The sequence below is a fragment of the Pelobates fuscus genome, chromosome 5 (assembly GCF_036172605.1).
Source record: "Pelobates fuscus isolate aPelFus1 chromosome 5, aPelFus1.pri, whole genome shotgun sequence".
In the NCBI taxonomy this organism is placed as follows: Eukaryota; Metazoa; Chordata; class Amphibia; order Anura; family Pelobatidae; genus Pelobates; species Pelobates fuscus.
In genome coordinates, this window is record NC_086321.1 from 185,734,345 (window position 1) to 185,749,950 (window position 15,606).

At 45.0% G+C, this 15,606-nt stretch overlaps 1 protein-coding gene across 1 annotated transcript in view; it reads left to right on the plus strand.

Annotated features, from left to right (window-relative positions):
- Positions 1-8,504: 8,504 nt before the first annotated feature.
- LOC134610491 (uncharacterized) overlaps positions 8,505-15,606 on the plus strand; it is a 66,820-nt gene continuing 59,718 nt past the window's right edge. The window contains exons 1-3 of the mRNA XM_063453460.1: positions 8,505-8,896; positions 12,180-12,250; positions 12,361-12,465. Of these exons, the coding sequence (XP_063309530.1) occupies positions 8,505-8,896; positions 12,180-12,250; positions 12,361-12,465 (568 nt within the window). The remainder of the gene's footprint in view (positions 8,897-12,179; positions 12,251-12,360; positions 12,466-15,606) is intronic.

Sequence of the window (15,606 nt, forward strand, 5' to 3'; positions counted from 1 at the left end):
GTGACGCGCAGCCGTCACTTCCTCCCAGCCGGCTGCCGAAAAGCAAGAGGGCCCGGTCGCGCTCTTAAAGCGCCAGAGCGCAAGACCGGGCCCCTGCTGACAGAAGCCCACCCGGTGGGCCTCCTTAGTGTGTGGCTGCACTGGCGGTGGGAGAAATGCTTGAGGCAAGCGGGGCCCACGGTGCAGCTGCTTCGGGCCCCCAGGAGTAACTGGGCCCGGGGCAGCTGCCCCGTTTGCCCTGCGGTAAAGACGGCCCTGGTCTGGGCACACCCTAATCCCAGCTGCACGCCTATGGAGTGAGACCGGCAGTGGAGATCTCAGGATCCCCCCTGTTGGCTCAGGTAGAGCCGGCGCTATCCGAGCGCTGGCTCTGCTCTAAGCCTCCCCTCACCGACCCACAGACAGGGTGGGAGACAGGAGAGGACCCGGGGAGCTCATGCCAGCAGCTCCGCCGGGTTCCTCTCGCGAGGTCAGAGCGTTGCCGCGGCAACGCTCAGATCTCGCAAGAGTAAACTCTAGCCCCACAGGCTAGAGTCCACTCTCCACTGGAGAGCAGGATCCCCCCTCTCAGGCATAAGGTAATAAGGTACGAGCGGACCAATTTAGGTCTGCATACTTGTCTATCATCTATATATTATTATAATGGCTCTGAGCACTTGACCATAGGGGATATTATACTAGGGGCAATTTCATATTCAATTGTTGGTTTTCCAGGCTGTTATAGTTTCTCAGCCTGGGATTTACTGCTTTGGATTACCCCATATATTCCAATTTCATTTCTTTCTATGGTTTCTTAATGATTAGTTAAGCTGGTTAATAAGAGAGTCACTGGTTAACACCATACAGAGCCTTCTTTACTCTACAATTTCTGCCAATGATCCATTACACTGCCTTAGGATCAGTCTGCTATTCTTTATCTACATTTATTGTTATGTATTATTATGTATTAGCCCCCTGCAATTTATAAGATTTAGCTGGGTGCTTTCAATTTGTATGCATTTTTGCTACATAGTATCAGGTTACGTTCACCTGCTTTCTAGTCTATTTCCAAGCTGAGAGATCATTCTGACTATATATATAGGATCCATCTGCTTGTACAATTGTATTTATTTTCTATCTTTTTCATTTGATCACATTTTTCTGGCACAGTTTTTTTTGTGTGTGTTTTTGTATCATCCTTATAGGGATCTAATAAACTTGTGTATTATACATTTTTAAGGTTTTCTCAATCCAATGTTGGACTAGTACTTTAATAAGAGCAATATGATTGGTATTGGGCTTGTTTCTCACCAGTCTGTACTTATCTTCTTATTGATATCTGCATAAGCCACCGAACACTGTTTTAATGCCTGAAAATGTGTCTGCTCAACCCTGCTTCCATAATGGGGAAGTTTCAATGGGGCATTGGATCATTCTTTTTGACATGGAGGAGGAGTGATACATAAATTGATTTAACAGTATTTACTGTTACTGAACATGTGCTTTAACAGTATTTACTGTGTGTAGGCATTATGCTCAATTGGAGATATTCTTTTTACACTGTGTTGCCATTTTCAGTTCATTTTCAAGATATAGTAAGCAGCAGTAAGCCTTTAAATGCAATGAATACAAAAATTGATGTTTTATACTATATATATATATATATATATATATATATATATATATATATATATGCTAGCTATGCATCCCTTGCTTCAAATAATCATTATGCTAATTTATTTTCCATCAAAAAGGCATTAGTTGTAAATTAGTTATAGTCTTAATGGTAAAACGGAGCAATGGGTTGAAAACTGCACAGCAATGTTGTTTGTTTCAGATGCTGCAACCCAACCAGTTCTCTCTGCCTTTCCTAACTCTACTGTGTATATCGGAGGGGAAGATGTCACCTTAAACTGCTCGACCACAGATGGACAAGAAAACCAAACCTTTATATTTTATAAGGATAATTCAAAGATTTCAAGGCAGAACAGCTCAGCCTATTCCATAAGGAACTTGGATTACACTTCAGTTGGAATTTATTATTGTGAAAACCAGAGCAACAATTCTATCTCAACAAAAAGTGACAACATTGTCATTCATGTATATGGTGAGGCAACATTTTATTGTATGAGTGTTTTAACATCCTACCTATTCTAAACACCATGACTATTGTTTTTCAATCAAGCCTTAAGTATAGTCTAAGTATCCACAATAGCAACTAAAATACAAAGAACTTCAGGGGTTAAAGAAAAACTCCAAGCACCATAACCACTACTGTTCACTGATGTGGTTTTAAAGCCTGGAGTGTCCTGGTGCGCATTCATTAGTTGTATTCCAACCATTTTTGAACAGTTTGACTTCTTACTTGGGGTCCATCAGGCGCCGCTCCCACCCTCTACTACTAGGAGCGCTGGATGTTCCTAAGCAGTAACTTCTGTCAAATATTTTTATTTTAATATATATTTAATAATATGAGAAAAAATAATAATAAACAATGTAATAAACTGTAACTTCTGCTAGCTCTTGTGAGCTAAAGGGACACTGTAGGCACACAGACCACTTCAGCTCATTGAAGTGGTCTGGGTGCAGTGTCCAATCACCCTTAATCCTGAGCATATATTTATCGCAGTTTTTTTTTTATAAACTGCAATAATTACCTGCTAGGGTTAACTCCTCTTCTAGTGGCTGTCTCTGCTTTCTGTTTTTTGTCACGTTAAGGGGTTATCACTATTTAGTAACCAGTTTTTTATATTCTAGCTCTACTATCTCCCAAATGTTGACTCTAATAGACAGCCACTAGAGGGACTTCTGGGCTCGAAGGCGACTTTTGGTCGTCTAAATGATACTGGACGTCCTCACGCTATGCAAATGAATAATGCTTTCCTAAATGCGAGAGCGGCCATTTCTGCGCATGGGAATAAGGTCTCCCCCGCTGGCTGATGCTGGTGGGGGAGGAGTGAAGGCAGACCCGAGTCAGCACTGAGGGACATCGGCGCTGAACCCAGGTAAGTGACAGAAGGGGTTATTAACCCCTTCTGCACCACGTGTGGGGCCTTGACAGAGGGGGAATTTTTTGTGCCAGGAAAATTAGTTTGTTTTCCTGGCACTATAATTTCCCTTCAAGCCATTGACTGACAGCTTCAGCTAATGGACTAAGAGCATTGACTGCCCATGCTCAATAAATGAGCTAAGCCCTGGGGAGCTGAAGCCAATGGAATACAAGTAAGAAGTGTGCTTTAGTCCTTAACCTTTATTGCATTATGCTACCTGTTCTGCTGAATCTAAAATTTATTTCCTATATCTGAAGGATGTAATAAGCAATTAGAGAAAGTTAAACACTTTATAGATTCAAGGTTGCATAACTATATAATGTTACCAGTTTTCTATTGTTATTGTTTCCCCACTAAGTGAGGAGTAGTTATACTTCCTATGGGAGTTTAACAGAGATGATGTGGTAATAAAAGTTACGTTTTAGCTTTATTTCTGCTTTCTGTTTTTTGTCACGTTAAGGGGTTACCACTATTTAGTAACCAGTTTTTTTATATTCTAGCTCCACTATCTCCCAGATGAGTCAAAATGTTCAAAAAACAGTTAAACTATTTACAACGGAGGGTCACCAGGACACTCCATGCTCTATTAATACTCAAGCTAGTTGAAAGATTATCAGATCTTCTACAAATTAGATCCTTTTTGGATAAAACACCTAAAGGTATTGCATTAGACTCAAGAATCTGGTTAGCATCCAAAGATATAATTAGTACTGTAACATAAATAACCATTCTTAACCGTTCTCAACATGCTTACCTTAATTGGAGTGCTGCTGAAATGGCCAAAGGTTTTCTAACTGACTAGCTTTGTGGTCATGGAGAGCTTAGCACTTCGCAATGTGAACCACCGTATATATTATATAATTAAGATTTTACCATTCTGGAAGCACAAAATTTACATTTCAAGTATGTACAAGAATTAAATAAATAGAGGAAAGGAGTTTTAAGAACTATTTAGACAAATTTGTAAATGTCAGTGATCTGCAAATGTTAAAACATTGAATAGAACAGGGAATTTTATGAATTTCCTAACTGTATTTATTTCAATTACAGGTCCCCTTCCATCACCATTCATTACCCTGAGACCATTGCAACCAATGATGGGGGAGGCTGTTACTGTGATATGTAATATAACCGGTGGGCATGCCACCAGGGAAATCATATTTTTGAAGGATGGACAAAATATCTCTAGCAGTAATACAGTAAATATGATAGATGAATATAAAATTCTAACATCTACCCAAAAGGATGTTGGAAAATATTCCTGTGGATACAGAATAAAGATTCTTGGGAGATGGATTAATTCATCTACCAGTGATGTAGCAACCATTGATGTACAAGGTAAGGGCACATAACGCATAATATTAAATTTAAAAAAACACACTTTGTGTCCCCCAATTTACAGGAAATATATAGAGTTTGTATTCAGATTATTTTCCTATGTTTACAGTTTCTTAGACAGAACTTTTACATAAATAAGATTTTAATTAAATATTTGCACAAATGAGGAAAATTCAAAGGGACACTCCACTGCCAAATACAAAAAAAAAAAAAAATCAGTGTTTAGTAGATGTACTCCCAATGAAAACATGCGTGTGTTTAAGAATACATTTTGTTTTCATTGGGAGTATATCTAAAAACAGCTTGCTAACGCTACAGTTCTCTTGTCTGCAGCCTTTGCAAACCATTCCCTTCTGATACTGCCCAGACATTTTGTGACTGTCCAATCACAGACTTTTCAATGCAGCTAAATTATGTTTCTGCAAGGCAGGTGCTCTGGGCTATTACCTCTGAGGCAAACAACCAGGAAGTAACAGGACCAATCGACCTCTTGAAAGCCTGTGGGGTGTGTATCGAGATGTGTAACAAGGATAATTTATAAAAGTACCAATTTCTATTGAAATCTTGGCACTTCTTTGGCAATTTAATATCAAGAAAATCATATTCGTTGTTAGGCAGAGGAACAATCTAGAACTCCCAATCTTTGCTCCCCATTTTCATTGACAGCATAGGATATAGTGAATAAGCAGGGTAATATACATTGCTTGTTTGAATTGAATCATATATTAATGAAATATAAATACTGGAAATTTCCCAAAGCTGTAGGTAGCTCTTCTTCACATCAATACACGGGGGAAGTATGGTCACTCATCTACTTGCAATAATAGTTGCAGTTGCTGTGATTTACACAAGTGTTAGTCATGAATTAAAAGTGTATGCCTCCCAGGCTGTATTGTGAGACACTGATGCACATACACTGTTAACCTGCCATCACAGTGCAGTTTCATATCATTCCCGTACGCCTTACCAGAGCTCCATCATATATATTCCACTGGTGAGCCACAAGGCAATGCTCTAATATTCTGATTACCATGTTCCAATTAGCTAGTCTTCAAGGAAACCTCTTTTTGGACCTGTTCTTACTACATACCTCTTCTTTATCTCCAACCTTCTGACGTCACTATTTGGCTTATTATGTGCATTATGAAGCTTTTCCACTTCTTCTATTTTATGCACCGGATCTGCGTAACTGTAATTACCATTTTCTGTACCTATAGACCGTGATACCTTAACTACTCTAGCTTCCTCATCCTGGTTTCAGATCTCACCTATTTTTGCACTATTTCTCCTTTTAGCTGTTTACGCCATGCTTCCTCTCATTTAAAAGATGTCAGACAGTTTCACTTTTCAATTATAGAAGCAAATGCAAAGATGTGAACTTCCCTGTACCTGTATTATTGCTCAAGAAACAACTGGGTACAAAGAAATTACAGGGAACTTGAAAAATCGAGAGGCATTTAAAAAAAAAAAAAAAAAAAGTGCCTTTCTTTTTCAGACAGATAGGGTTATTTTTGCAGAATGTAGAACAGCCAAAGCACTGGTTGACAGTATAATATTGCCCCCCTTGGTTTAGAGACTGCATTTATTTATTAACTAAATGTATTGACAATTAGATTTTTTTTGTTATGGTTTTCTGAGTATAATCATAACTAGCCTAGAAATAGTAGACTCATTGTATCAGTTGTGTCGATTGTAAGCTATATGTCTAGTTGTCAACTTAAACTATGAATGGACTATACATTTTAACTCCATTTGGAAAATAACATTAAATACAGTACAATGCAAACAACATAAAACAGAATTGATCTATCCCATACTTCTAGAAATAAAATATCTTCAAATATATGTCTTTAGTGTGAACATTTTAGTGAAATTGGAATTATTATACTTTATTAAGAACAAACATAATCTGTGGAAAGTTTAATCGGGATGCTGCTACTGTTTTGTTTGAATGCGGACAATATGATTTTAAATGTAATTCGTTCAGTGAAGATCCTCGTAAATAATCTGAGAAATCAACAATATTGAAATAGTTGGGAAAAGAGTGCTGGGAAACCGGACTCTGTGGCACAACCCTCGATTATATAGGTTGTGTGGTGGGATTGCATTGAATATATAGATGTGCTTGTTGAGCATCAGCAACATACTGCTCATGTGTAGATAGGAGGGGACATAACATAGAAAGGTGAGGATATGTCATATAATATCTCTGCCTCTCTGTAGTGCCAAGATCAGCCATTGCACACAGTGCCATAAACTGGAAAGTAAAATTTTCACATGTGAGCTTTTTTGTTAAAAAAAAGTCATAAGAGATTTAAATATATTGCTAACGACGATTAGGCATCAGCACTTTACAAGATGTCAGAGACCAGCAGAATGCTTTCTTCAGACTATTGCAATATATTTATCCAAACATATTACATTCTTCAAAAGCTATGCTACCAAAACAATGCGTGCCCTCTGGTTAATGGTTCCTTTCTGTTGATTATAGTATAGTATAGTAATACTATTTTGGAAGCTTATTTACATATATGCTATTAATAGATAAATATTATATACTTTTTATATGTCATGTGTGAAGGTAGTGGGGACCGTGTAGATGAAGATACCCATAGCTTACCTTAATAAACAGATGCAAGACGTTGATGGTGACAAACAGGCCACAGTTTAATTAATATCAGCAAATATAAATACATAACTCATTAACTATACATTAACATAATGTAAACCATAACATTCCAAGTTTCACATTTCACGTTCCTGCTGATCCTTGGCCCTTGCCTTGCCCCTTCATCTTATATACCAAACCGGCCTCACAACTGGCCTAACCTTAACTCCATGCTAACCACTGGCCTTCCCCTGGCTCAGTGGGCTAGGGGTTAGGGGAGGGATCAGCCTGATCATCTTTTCCACTGGACCGCTGGTCCAACCCTGCTTGACAAGAGACCTTTTCCACCACAAACAATGCTGTTTTACCCCTAAAATCAGCGGGGACACCCCACCAAACCAGCCATGGCCTCCTCCAAAGCGTCTTACAAAGCTAGATTGAAGAGGTCCAACCCAACCTCCATGAGATGCACCACATCACTCCTGCAAAACATTGCGGTTTTCTGCTCAAAAATGCAGTGCCGGATAGCAATGCCCCCAACCCCTTTTACAAACTTTGAGATCTGCTTAACACTGCAGCGCTCCATCACTCACTGATCCGTAGTGCAGCGCCAATAGTTACGAGATACCACCTCCAACCAAATCAGGCATACGTCAGGAAAAAGTAACAGCATCTGTGCCATGTCCCTCCTAATCATGTCCCCCAGTCCCAATACCGGGGAATTGCCTAGGTCGTTGCCCCTAGGTGGATTACCAAGACATCCGTCTCTCCTTTCAAACAAGTCAATTGTAACAGTTCCGGCAGTAGATGAACCCAACGCATGTCCTGAGCCCCAAACCAACGGACGTCAGCCACTGCAGAAGACAGGCCTAAGCAAAGCCCCCCAGGGTGGGCACCAACGCAACGATGGGCACAGTACACGTAGGAATGTCCAATTACCAAGATACGTTGCACAGGACGTACGAAGAGAAGACAACAGGAAACAAAATCAGCCCAGTGGGGCACACATAAGACCTAAACCCCCCATTCCCATCTACCAATCCGGCACATGGCCATCTCCGAGAGCCCTAAGTGTGAAGCCTCTGTTGCCTCCCAATCCTAAAACAGCATGGCGGATAAGGTGGTGGAGTTGCAGGCGGTGGTAGCGTCTGCTAGGGATCTCCAAAACTCCTGACTCCGGATGCCCAAAGCATCCAGCTCCATCTTGAATACCCGCATGAACTGAAACTGGGACAACAGTCCCGCATCCTGGCGGACCAACAGTGGACCTGGCACCAACGGCCAAAGTGAGCAAAAACAAGAGACGGACCAAACAACTAAACCCAGGATCTCCCAAAGAGAGACCCATACACCTCTCCCTCGGGTATCCATTTATGAGCGCTGCGACAACAAAAAAACGCACCGACCTGTTGGCGAAGAACACGTCACTCCACAATACCCCCCCCCCCGCGACCTTCTTACTAGGGCTAATCATTTCCTGCACCCTCATCGCCCCACAAAACGCCAACGAAAATGCCACGCTGAATAACATGACCTCCAACTCCGAGGCGCATACCCGAGGCAGAACTTGGAAAATGCCCATGAACAGGGCCCCTGAGATCAGCTTACATGCATCCGCGATCCTAGGCCCCCGATGCCAACCTCTTACTGCCATGGAAACCATGAAATCCTTGGTAACATCAGAGACTCCCGACAACTTACGACAAAAGCTGAGCTCAGCTAACTTACCTGTTACCACCCCGGGAGCGCAGCCTGATGCCTCACAGAACCAGAGCAGGCACAACAAATCTTGGAGACGTTCCTCATCTGACCTGAAGCACCCGTGGACCTGCTCAAATGAAAGCCATTCTCCCCCATGCCTTGCACCATGTGGAGTCCGCCACCGACCCCTGGATCCACGCCATCACTCTCTCAACCCAAAGTACCACAACTCCACTGGGCACGGGAACGCGAATGCGTCCGCCCCTAGTGCCGCCTCACTGAACTCCTGCCACTGAAAATGAGAGAGGGCATCTGCCAATACATTAGACACCCCCAAGGATATGAGTAGCCCTACACGATATATTAAACTGTAAACACCGCAACACAAGTCGGCGCAGGAGCCTAACTACCGGAGGAGAGGAAGCCGTCAAAGCATTGATCACGGACACCACCCCCGTGTTATCGCAGTGGAATGCTACCCGATAATCCCTCACGAGATCCCCCACAACTCCATTGCAACCACAAATGGGAACAGTTCCAGAAATGTGAGGTTCCTGGTCAGACCTCTAGCGCACCACTCCTCTGGCCTCTTAGCCGCGCACCAGTGGGGGCCCAACATGGCCACGAAACCCACCAACCTCGCTGCATCCGTAAACAGGCTCAACTCGCTGTTGGACACCTCTGGGACCTGCCAATACACCCTCCCATTAAACCCTTCCAGGAACACTTCCCAACTGCTAGGTGAGCCGCACAAAATGGTGTGGCTTTGACACACCCGATGTGGCAGCTGCCAACCTCCTGTTAAATACCCGCCCCATGGGCATAATGCAGCACATAAAGTGCTATTTCCCCAGCAACGATTGCATTTGACACAACGGAAGTTTCTGGAGATCCCTAGCAGATGCCACCACCGCCTGCAACTCCACCACCTTATCCGCCATGCCCACTGTATTGTCAGGCGCCAATGAAACTTTAAAATTATGTGAGACCGATTCCAACGAGCGCAATAAATGGGAAACCACGGGGGACTTTGCTGGCCCCACGCAGAGGAAATCATCTAAGTAGTGGAGGATGGAGTCACACCCCAACGCCTCCTGCACTACACAAGATCGAGCACCCTATGGACAAGCAGAGATCCACATAGTAATTATCCTCAAAGTAGCAACCCAGGAGGTGATGACACTTTGGGTGAACAAGGAGTAGGCAAAACCCATAGGTGAGAGAACAGCAGACACCAGAACTGCCCCGCCATGTGCCCCAGGACCACTTCCATCTCCAGTTTTTCCCTTACCACCGCTGGTTAATCCCCTACGGACCACAGGTTGCGACGGGGACCCAACGTCTCCCTTTCCCAATAAGGGATCCAAAACCCTCCCCGAACCCCCGGAGCAGGGTCGCTGCCACCTTCCTGTTCTTATAGCAGCTTAGCCATGAGCGCATCTCGTTGACATCCAATGGCCCCCCCTTCTGCCCCCATCTCCTTTGTCCCCTGATCTACCCCGCTTGAAGCATTTAGTTGCGGAGCACTTGTGTTTGAATTTACAGCTGGCCTCCCACTTGCTCTGGCTGTTGATAAACAGCCAACAGCATCCGGGGCACTGCAGAGTGGCCAATACAGGCGATGAGCCTCCCGCGCTGCACCCCCCAGCCCCCTCTGGGGTCATTTCCCCTATCACGCTTACCAAGATCAAAAAGACCCTAATCCAGTTGCCAAACATTTTCGGGCTTTTCTAATAACGGAATTTCTCCCGGTACTTAATCTTACAGGTGACGCCCTCAGGGGCCTGACCAGCACATGTAAGCCGTGCCATACGCCACAGGATCCACCTCCGACTCCTTATTGATAACCGACCCAAGAACTGCAGGTGCCATTCCATCCCATCCAGCCGGAATATGCTCATCCAAGGAGGGAGGCTGCAACTAGGCAGCTGCCACACTGCACTCCCATTGTGTCAAAAAACCCTACATACTATTCACGAAACTAAGCCACCCAAACAGTGAAGTAGCACCAGGTACCTGATAGGTACTCACCAGATGGCACAGGCGTGGACTGGAGCAGCGGAGCCGAGCCAGGAGGTACCTGCTGGGCTGAGCCTGTAACATCCAGTGAAACGGGAACAGGCGCAGGTGCCACGGAGGCCTGCGAAAAGGCCCGGTCCAGAGCAGCAGGTAAAAGTACCAGATCCAATAGAAACCGGCGAGGGGGCACCCCCTGGCGTGCCTGGCAACCCTTACATCCAGACACATGCTGGACACATGCTGGGCACCCTGGAGCGTTGCGCGGGCTGCCGCCGACCCCATAGCAGCCCACGGAACTGTAAGGGCCGCACCCGGCCTCACACCCTTGGACCGGCAGCAATTGAAGCTCCTTTCAGGCTGAGCCAGCTGCCGGTGGGCCACACTCTGGCTGCGGGTAGCCTCCCAGCAGCCTTGCAGCCTTGCAGAAGTGGGCACCCCCACAAGGCTGGACTGGCGCAGCTGCGCCTGCCATCTTGCAGGGCCTCAGCCCGAAGAGCTGCCAGTAAGGGAGGGAAGCAATAGGCTTATGGATACACATGTTAGTATTTGGAGTGTATAAACTGTATGTTTTTAAAATTTTGGTTCCTGAGGAAGTTTCCTAAGGGGAACGAAACGCGTAGAACCATATTTTAATTTAAATTTAACATATGCCAATAAATCCATTGTTTTCTACTTTCAACCATTGGGAGAGTGTGAACTTCTTGGTCTCCAGATTGGCGTTACTACAAACGAACAGGACTTACCCCCCTACCTATAGGAGTGGCATCCTGAAGGCTTACTATATACAACAAATCTTTGAGTGTAACCTTGAACCATTGGGCAATTAATAAGACCACAACAGTATTACGCTATGTTGTATTTTTTATTTATTTTTTAGTGATACAAGCTGGATCCCTACTCCATATGTACCATATAGTACCTTATCTATATCCATGTAGCTCTGGACGAAAACAATCTCTGGCAAGAGTACAGGGAAGCTGTTCCAAGCTGTGATTATTAAAATGGCTGAGCCCCTTACAGAAAATGGCCACCTAAATGATAAATGATCACCACCCCTTACCCAGGGCTCCACCCCCCTTTGCACAGACAAGACCTCCCCTGTCTTGATACTACACTCCCCTCACTCACACATGTCCCTTTTCTTGGCTTGCCTTCGGCCTGCCTTCTCAGGGTCTGAAATGAATGTTAATTATCCAATTGATTGTAGAGTGGTTCTTTTTTTTTATTAACAGACAGTGTCTACATATGCAAATTTAAAGACATATGGAATTTATATCTTACATATTATTACCATTACATTATTTTTTTATATTGTAAATGCCAAAAAGGCATTCATTATATTTGGGTGTAACTCTAATTTATTAAAGTCGCCTATTTATATTCAAGTTGAAGCCTTTAGTGGTCTCCATGTTCTATGCTCTATTTATTCAACTCTGCCAAGGCTATCTCTGTTTAATATTAAGATATCTCATATTAACATACAGCATCTCTGACATAGAAGAGATAAAAGGTAGTGAAAATTCAATATTTCAGTTTCAGTCGTGCCTTTTTCTGGGTAAGTAGGGAAAAACATATAGCATGTCAATGAGACCAGCATTCACACGTATCCATGTATCCGAATGATTTCTCCCTTTTCCTTAAATCATGTGTTTATTTTTGCAACAGCTACCACAGAAGCAACCAGTATCTCAGATTCCCCTACCTCAATGCTATCAACATCTAAAATGGAGGAAGGATCAATGTCAACATCAGTTAATGAAGAGGTTTCTGGTAACGGCTAACTATGTATCAAGAAAAAAAATCATGTCATGTGTTGAATAATATAAATTCCATTGATTATAATAAGATAAGTTTAATTAGCCAGCAGGTTAAGTTGCTGGCTATTTAAACATTTTTTATGCTTCCCTTTATTTTTGTCTGGAATGTAACCAGTGGTGAGATTCAGCCGGTTCCTAGCGGTTTGCGCGAACCTGTTACTAAAATGTAACAAGTCGCCGAACCAGGGATTAACCTGGCCATGACCAAGGGCCGACACCAGGAGGGGTCCAGGTGGCTTGCCCTATATGCTGCCGGGTGCGGGGCCTCTCCGTATAGTCTGCCACTATACGGCAGTGGCAGACTGTATGCCTAGCCCACTGGACCACCAGGGAGGAGGAGACCATTGGACCACCAGGGAATGGATTACACAAAAAAAGGTATTTAAGCCACAGCCTCCCCACATGCTATCCTCCCACCCACTGCCACCATTCCCTCACACTATCACGATCCCCACTTTCACCATCCCCCCATTGTCACCACCACCACTGTCACCACTTCCCACACTGTCACCACTTCCCACACTGTCACCAACACCCAAAGTGTCTAGGATTCATTTTTAGGGGGGGCACATGGTGGGCCAGGGACAAATGTAGGGGGGCACATTTAACCCGCCTTCACTGCAGTTTGAACCCGCCCCTGCCACATGTTAAGCCCCGCCCACACACACACAGACACACAGACTTCTGAGTCCATACACACAGACTGCTGAGTTCACACACACACAGACTGCTGAGTCCATACACACACACACAGAGACTGCTGAGGCCATACACATACACAGACTGCTGAGTCCATACACACACACACACACACACACACAGACTGCTGAGTCCATACACACACACAGACTGCTGAGTCCATACACAAACACAGACTGCTGAATCCATACACACACACTGCTGAGTCCATACACACACACGCTGCTGAATCCATACACACACAGAGACTGCTGAGTCCATACATACACACAGACTGCTGAGTCCATACACACAGACAGACTGCTGAGTCCATACACACACACAGACTGCTGAGTCCATACACACAGACAGACTGCTGAGTCCATACACACACACTGCTGAGTCCAGACACACATACAGACTGCTGAGTCCAGACACACACACACACACTGCTGAGTCCATACAACCACTCTGCTGAATCCATACACACACACTGCTGAATCCATACATACATACATACAGACTGCTGAGTCCATACACACATACAGACTGCTGAGTCCATACACACAGACACACTGCTGAGTCCATACACACACGCACACACACAGACTGCTGAGTCCATACACACATACAGACTGCTGAGTCTATACACACAGACACACTGCTGAGTCCATACACACACACATACACACACATACAGATTGCTGAGTCCATACACACAGACACACTGCTGAGGTCATACACACACACAGACTTCTGAGTCCATACACACAGACACACTGCTGAGTCCATACACACACACAGACTTCTGAGTCCATACACACAGACACACTGCTGAGTCCATACACACACACACACTGCTGAGTCCATACACACATACACACACTGCTGAGTACATACACACACACACACAGACTGCTGAGTCCAGACACACACTGCTGAGTACATACACACATACACACACTGCTGAGTCCAGACAGACTGTTACAGCCCGAGGGAATAGAATGTAAGAACATGGCCAGCAAGTTGCTGGCATTTGGGGGAGGCCTCACGGGGGCACAGTATGATATAGGAGGGGCCATGGCCCCCTCTGCCATCCCTCCATTGTCACCACCATCAATGTCACCATCCCCCCACTGTCACCATCCTCCCACACTGTCACCACTTCCCACACCATCACTACCACCAACACTGTCATCATCTCCCCCCACTGTCACCACCCCCCCCACGGTCACCATCCTTGCACTGTCATCACCACCCACACTTTCACCACCACACACACTGTCACCCCAACTGTCACCATCCCCCAACTGTCACCACCTCCTACACTGTCACCACCACCCCCACTATACCACTTACCACACTATCAACAACTCCTACACTGTCACCACCTCCCATACTGTCACCACGACCTTCACTGTCACCATCCCCCCACTGTCAACACTTCCTACACTTTCACCACCTCCCACACTATCACAACTTCCTACACTATCACCATCTCCCACATTGCCACCTACCCTAAACTGTCACCATCCCCTCTCACTGTCACCACTTTCCACACTGTCACCATCCCACACTCACCCTTCCACACACACTGTCACTATCCACCCCACTGTCACCATCCCCATACTGTCACCCTACCACACACACTGGCACCACCCCCCACACTGTCACACACACACTATCCCCCTCCCACGCTATCATCCTACATACTGTCACCATCTCCTCACTCTCACCCTCCCACACACATTGTCACCATCCCCTCACATTATAACTTCCCACACAGTCACCATCCTCCCACACTGCGACCATTCACACACCACCCCACTGTCACCATCCCTCACACTACCACCACCCCCACTGTCATCAACCCCCATTGTCACCACTTTCCACAATGCCACCACCACCTCTACTGTCACCATCACCCCCATTGTCACTACCATCACTGTCATCATCCCCTCCACTGTCACCACTTCCCACACTGTTACCACCACCCCAATTGTCACCACCTCCCATACTGTCAAAATCCCCACACTGTCATCACCACCTCTCAAACTGTCTCCACCACCCCCACTGTCACCACTTCCTACACTGTCACCATCTCCCACACTTTCACCACTTCCTACACCGTCACCATATCCCGCATTGCCACCTACCCTAAACTGTCACCATCCCCCTCTCACTGTCACCACTTCCAACACTGTCACCCTCCCACACACACTGTCACCACCACCCCACTGTCACCATCCTCCCCACTGTCACTATCCCCATACTGTCACCCTACCACACACACTGTCACCACTCCCCACACTGTCATCCACACACTATCCCCTTCCCACACTCTGTCACCATCTCCTCACTCTCACCCTCCCACACACATTGTCACCATCCCCTCACATTATAACTTTGCACACAG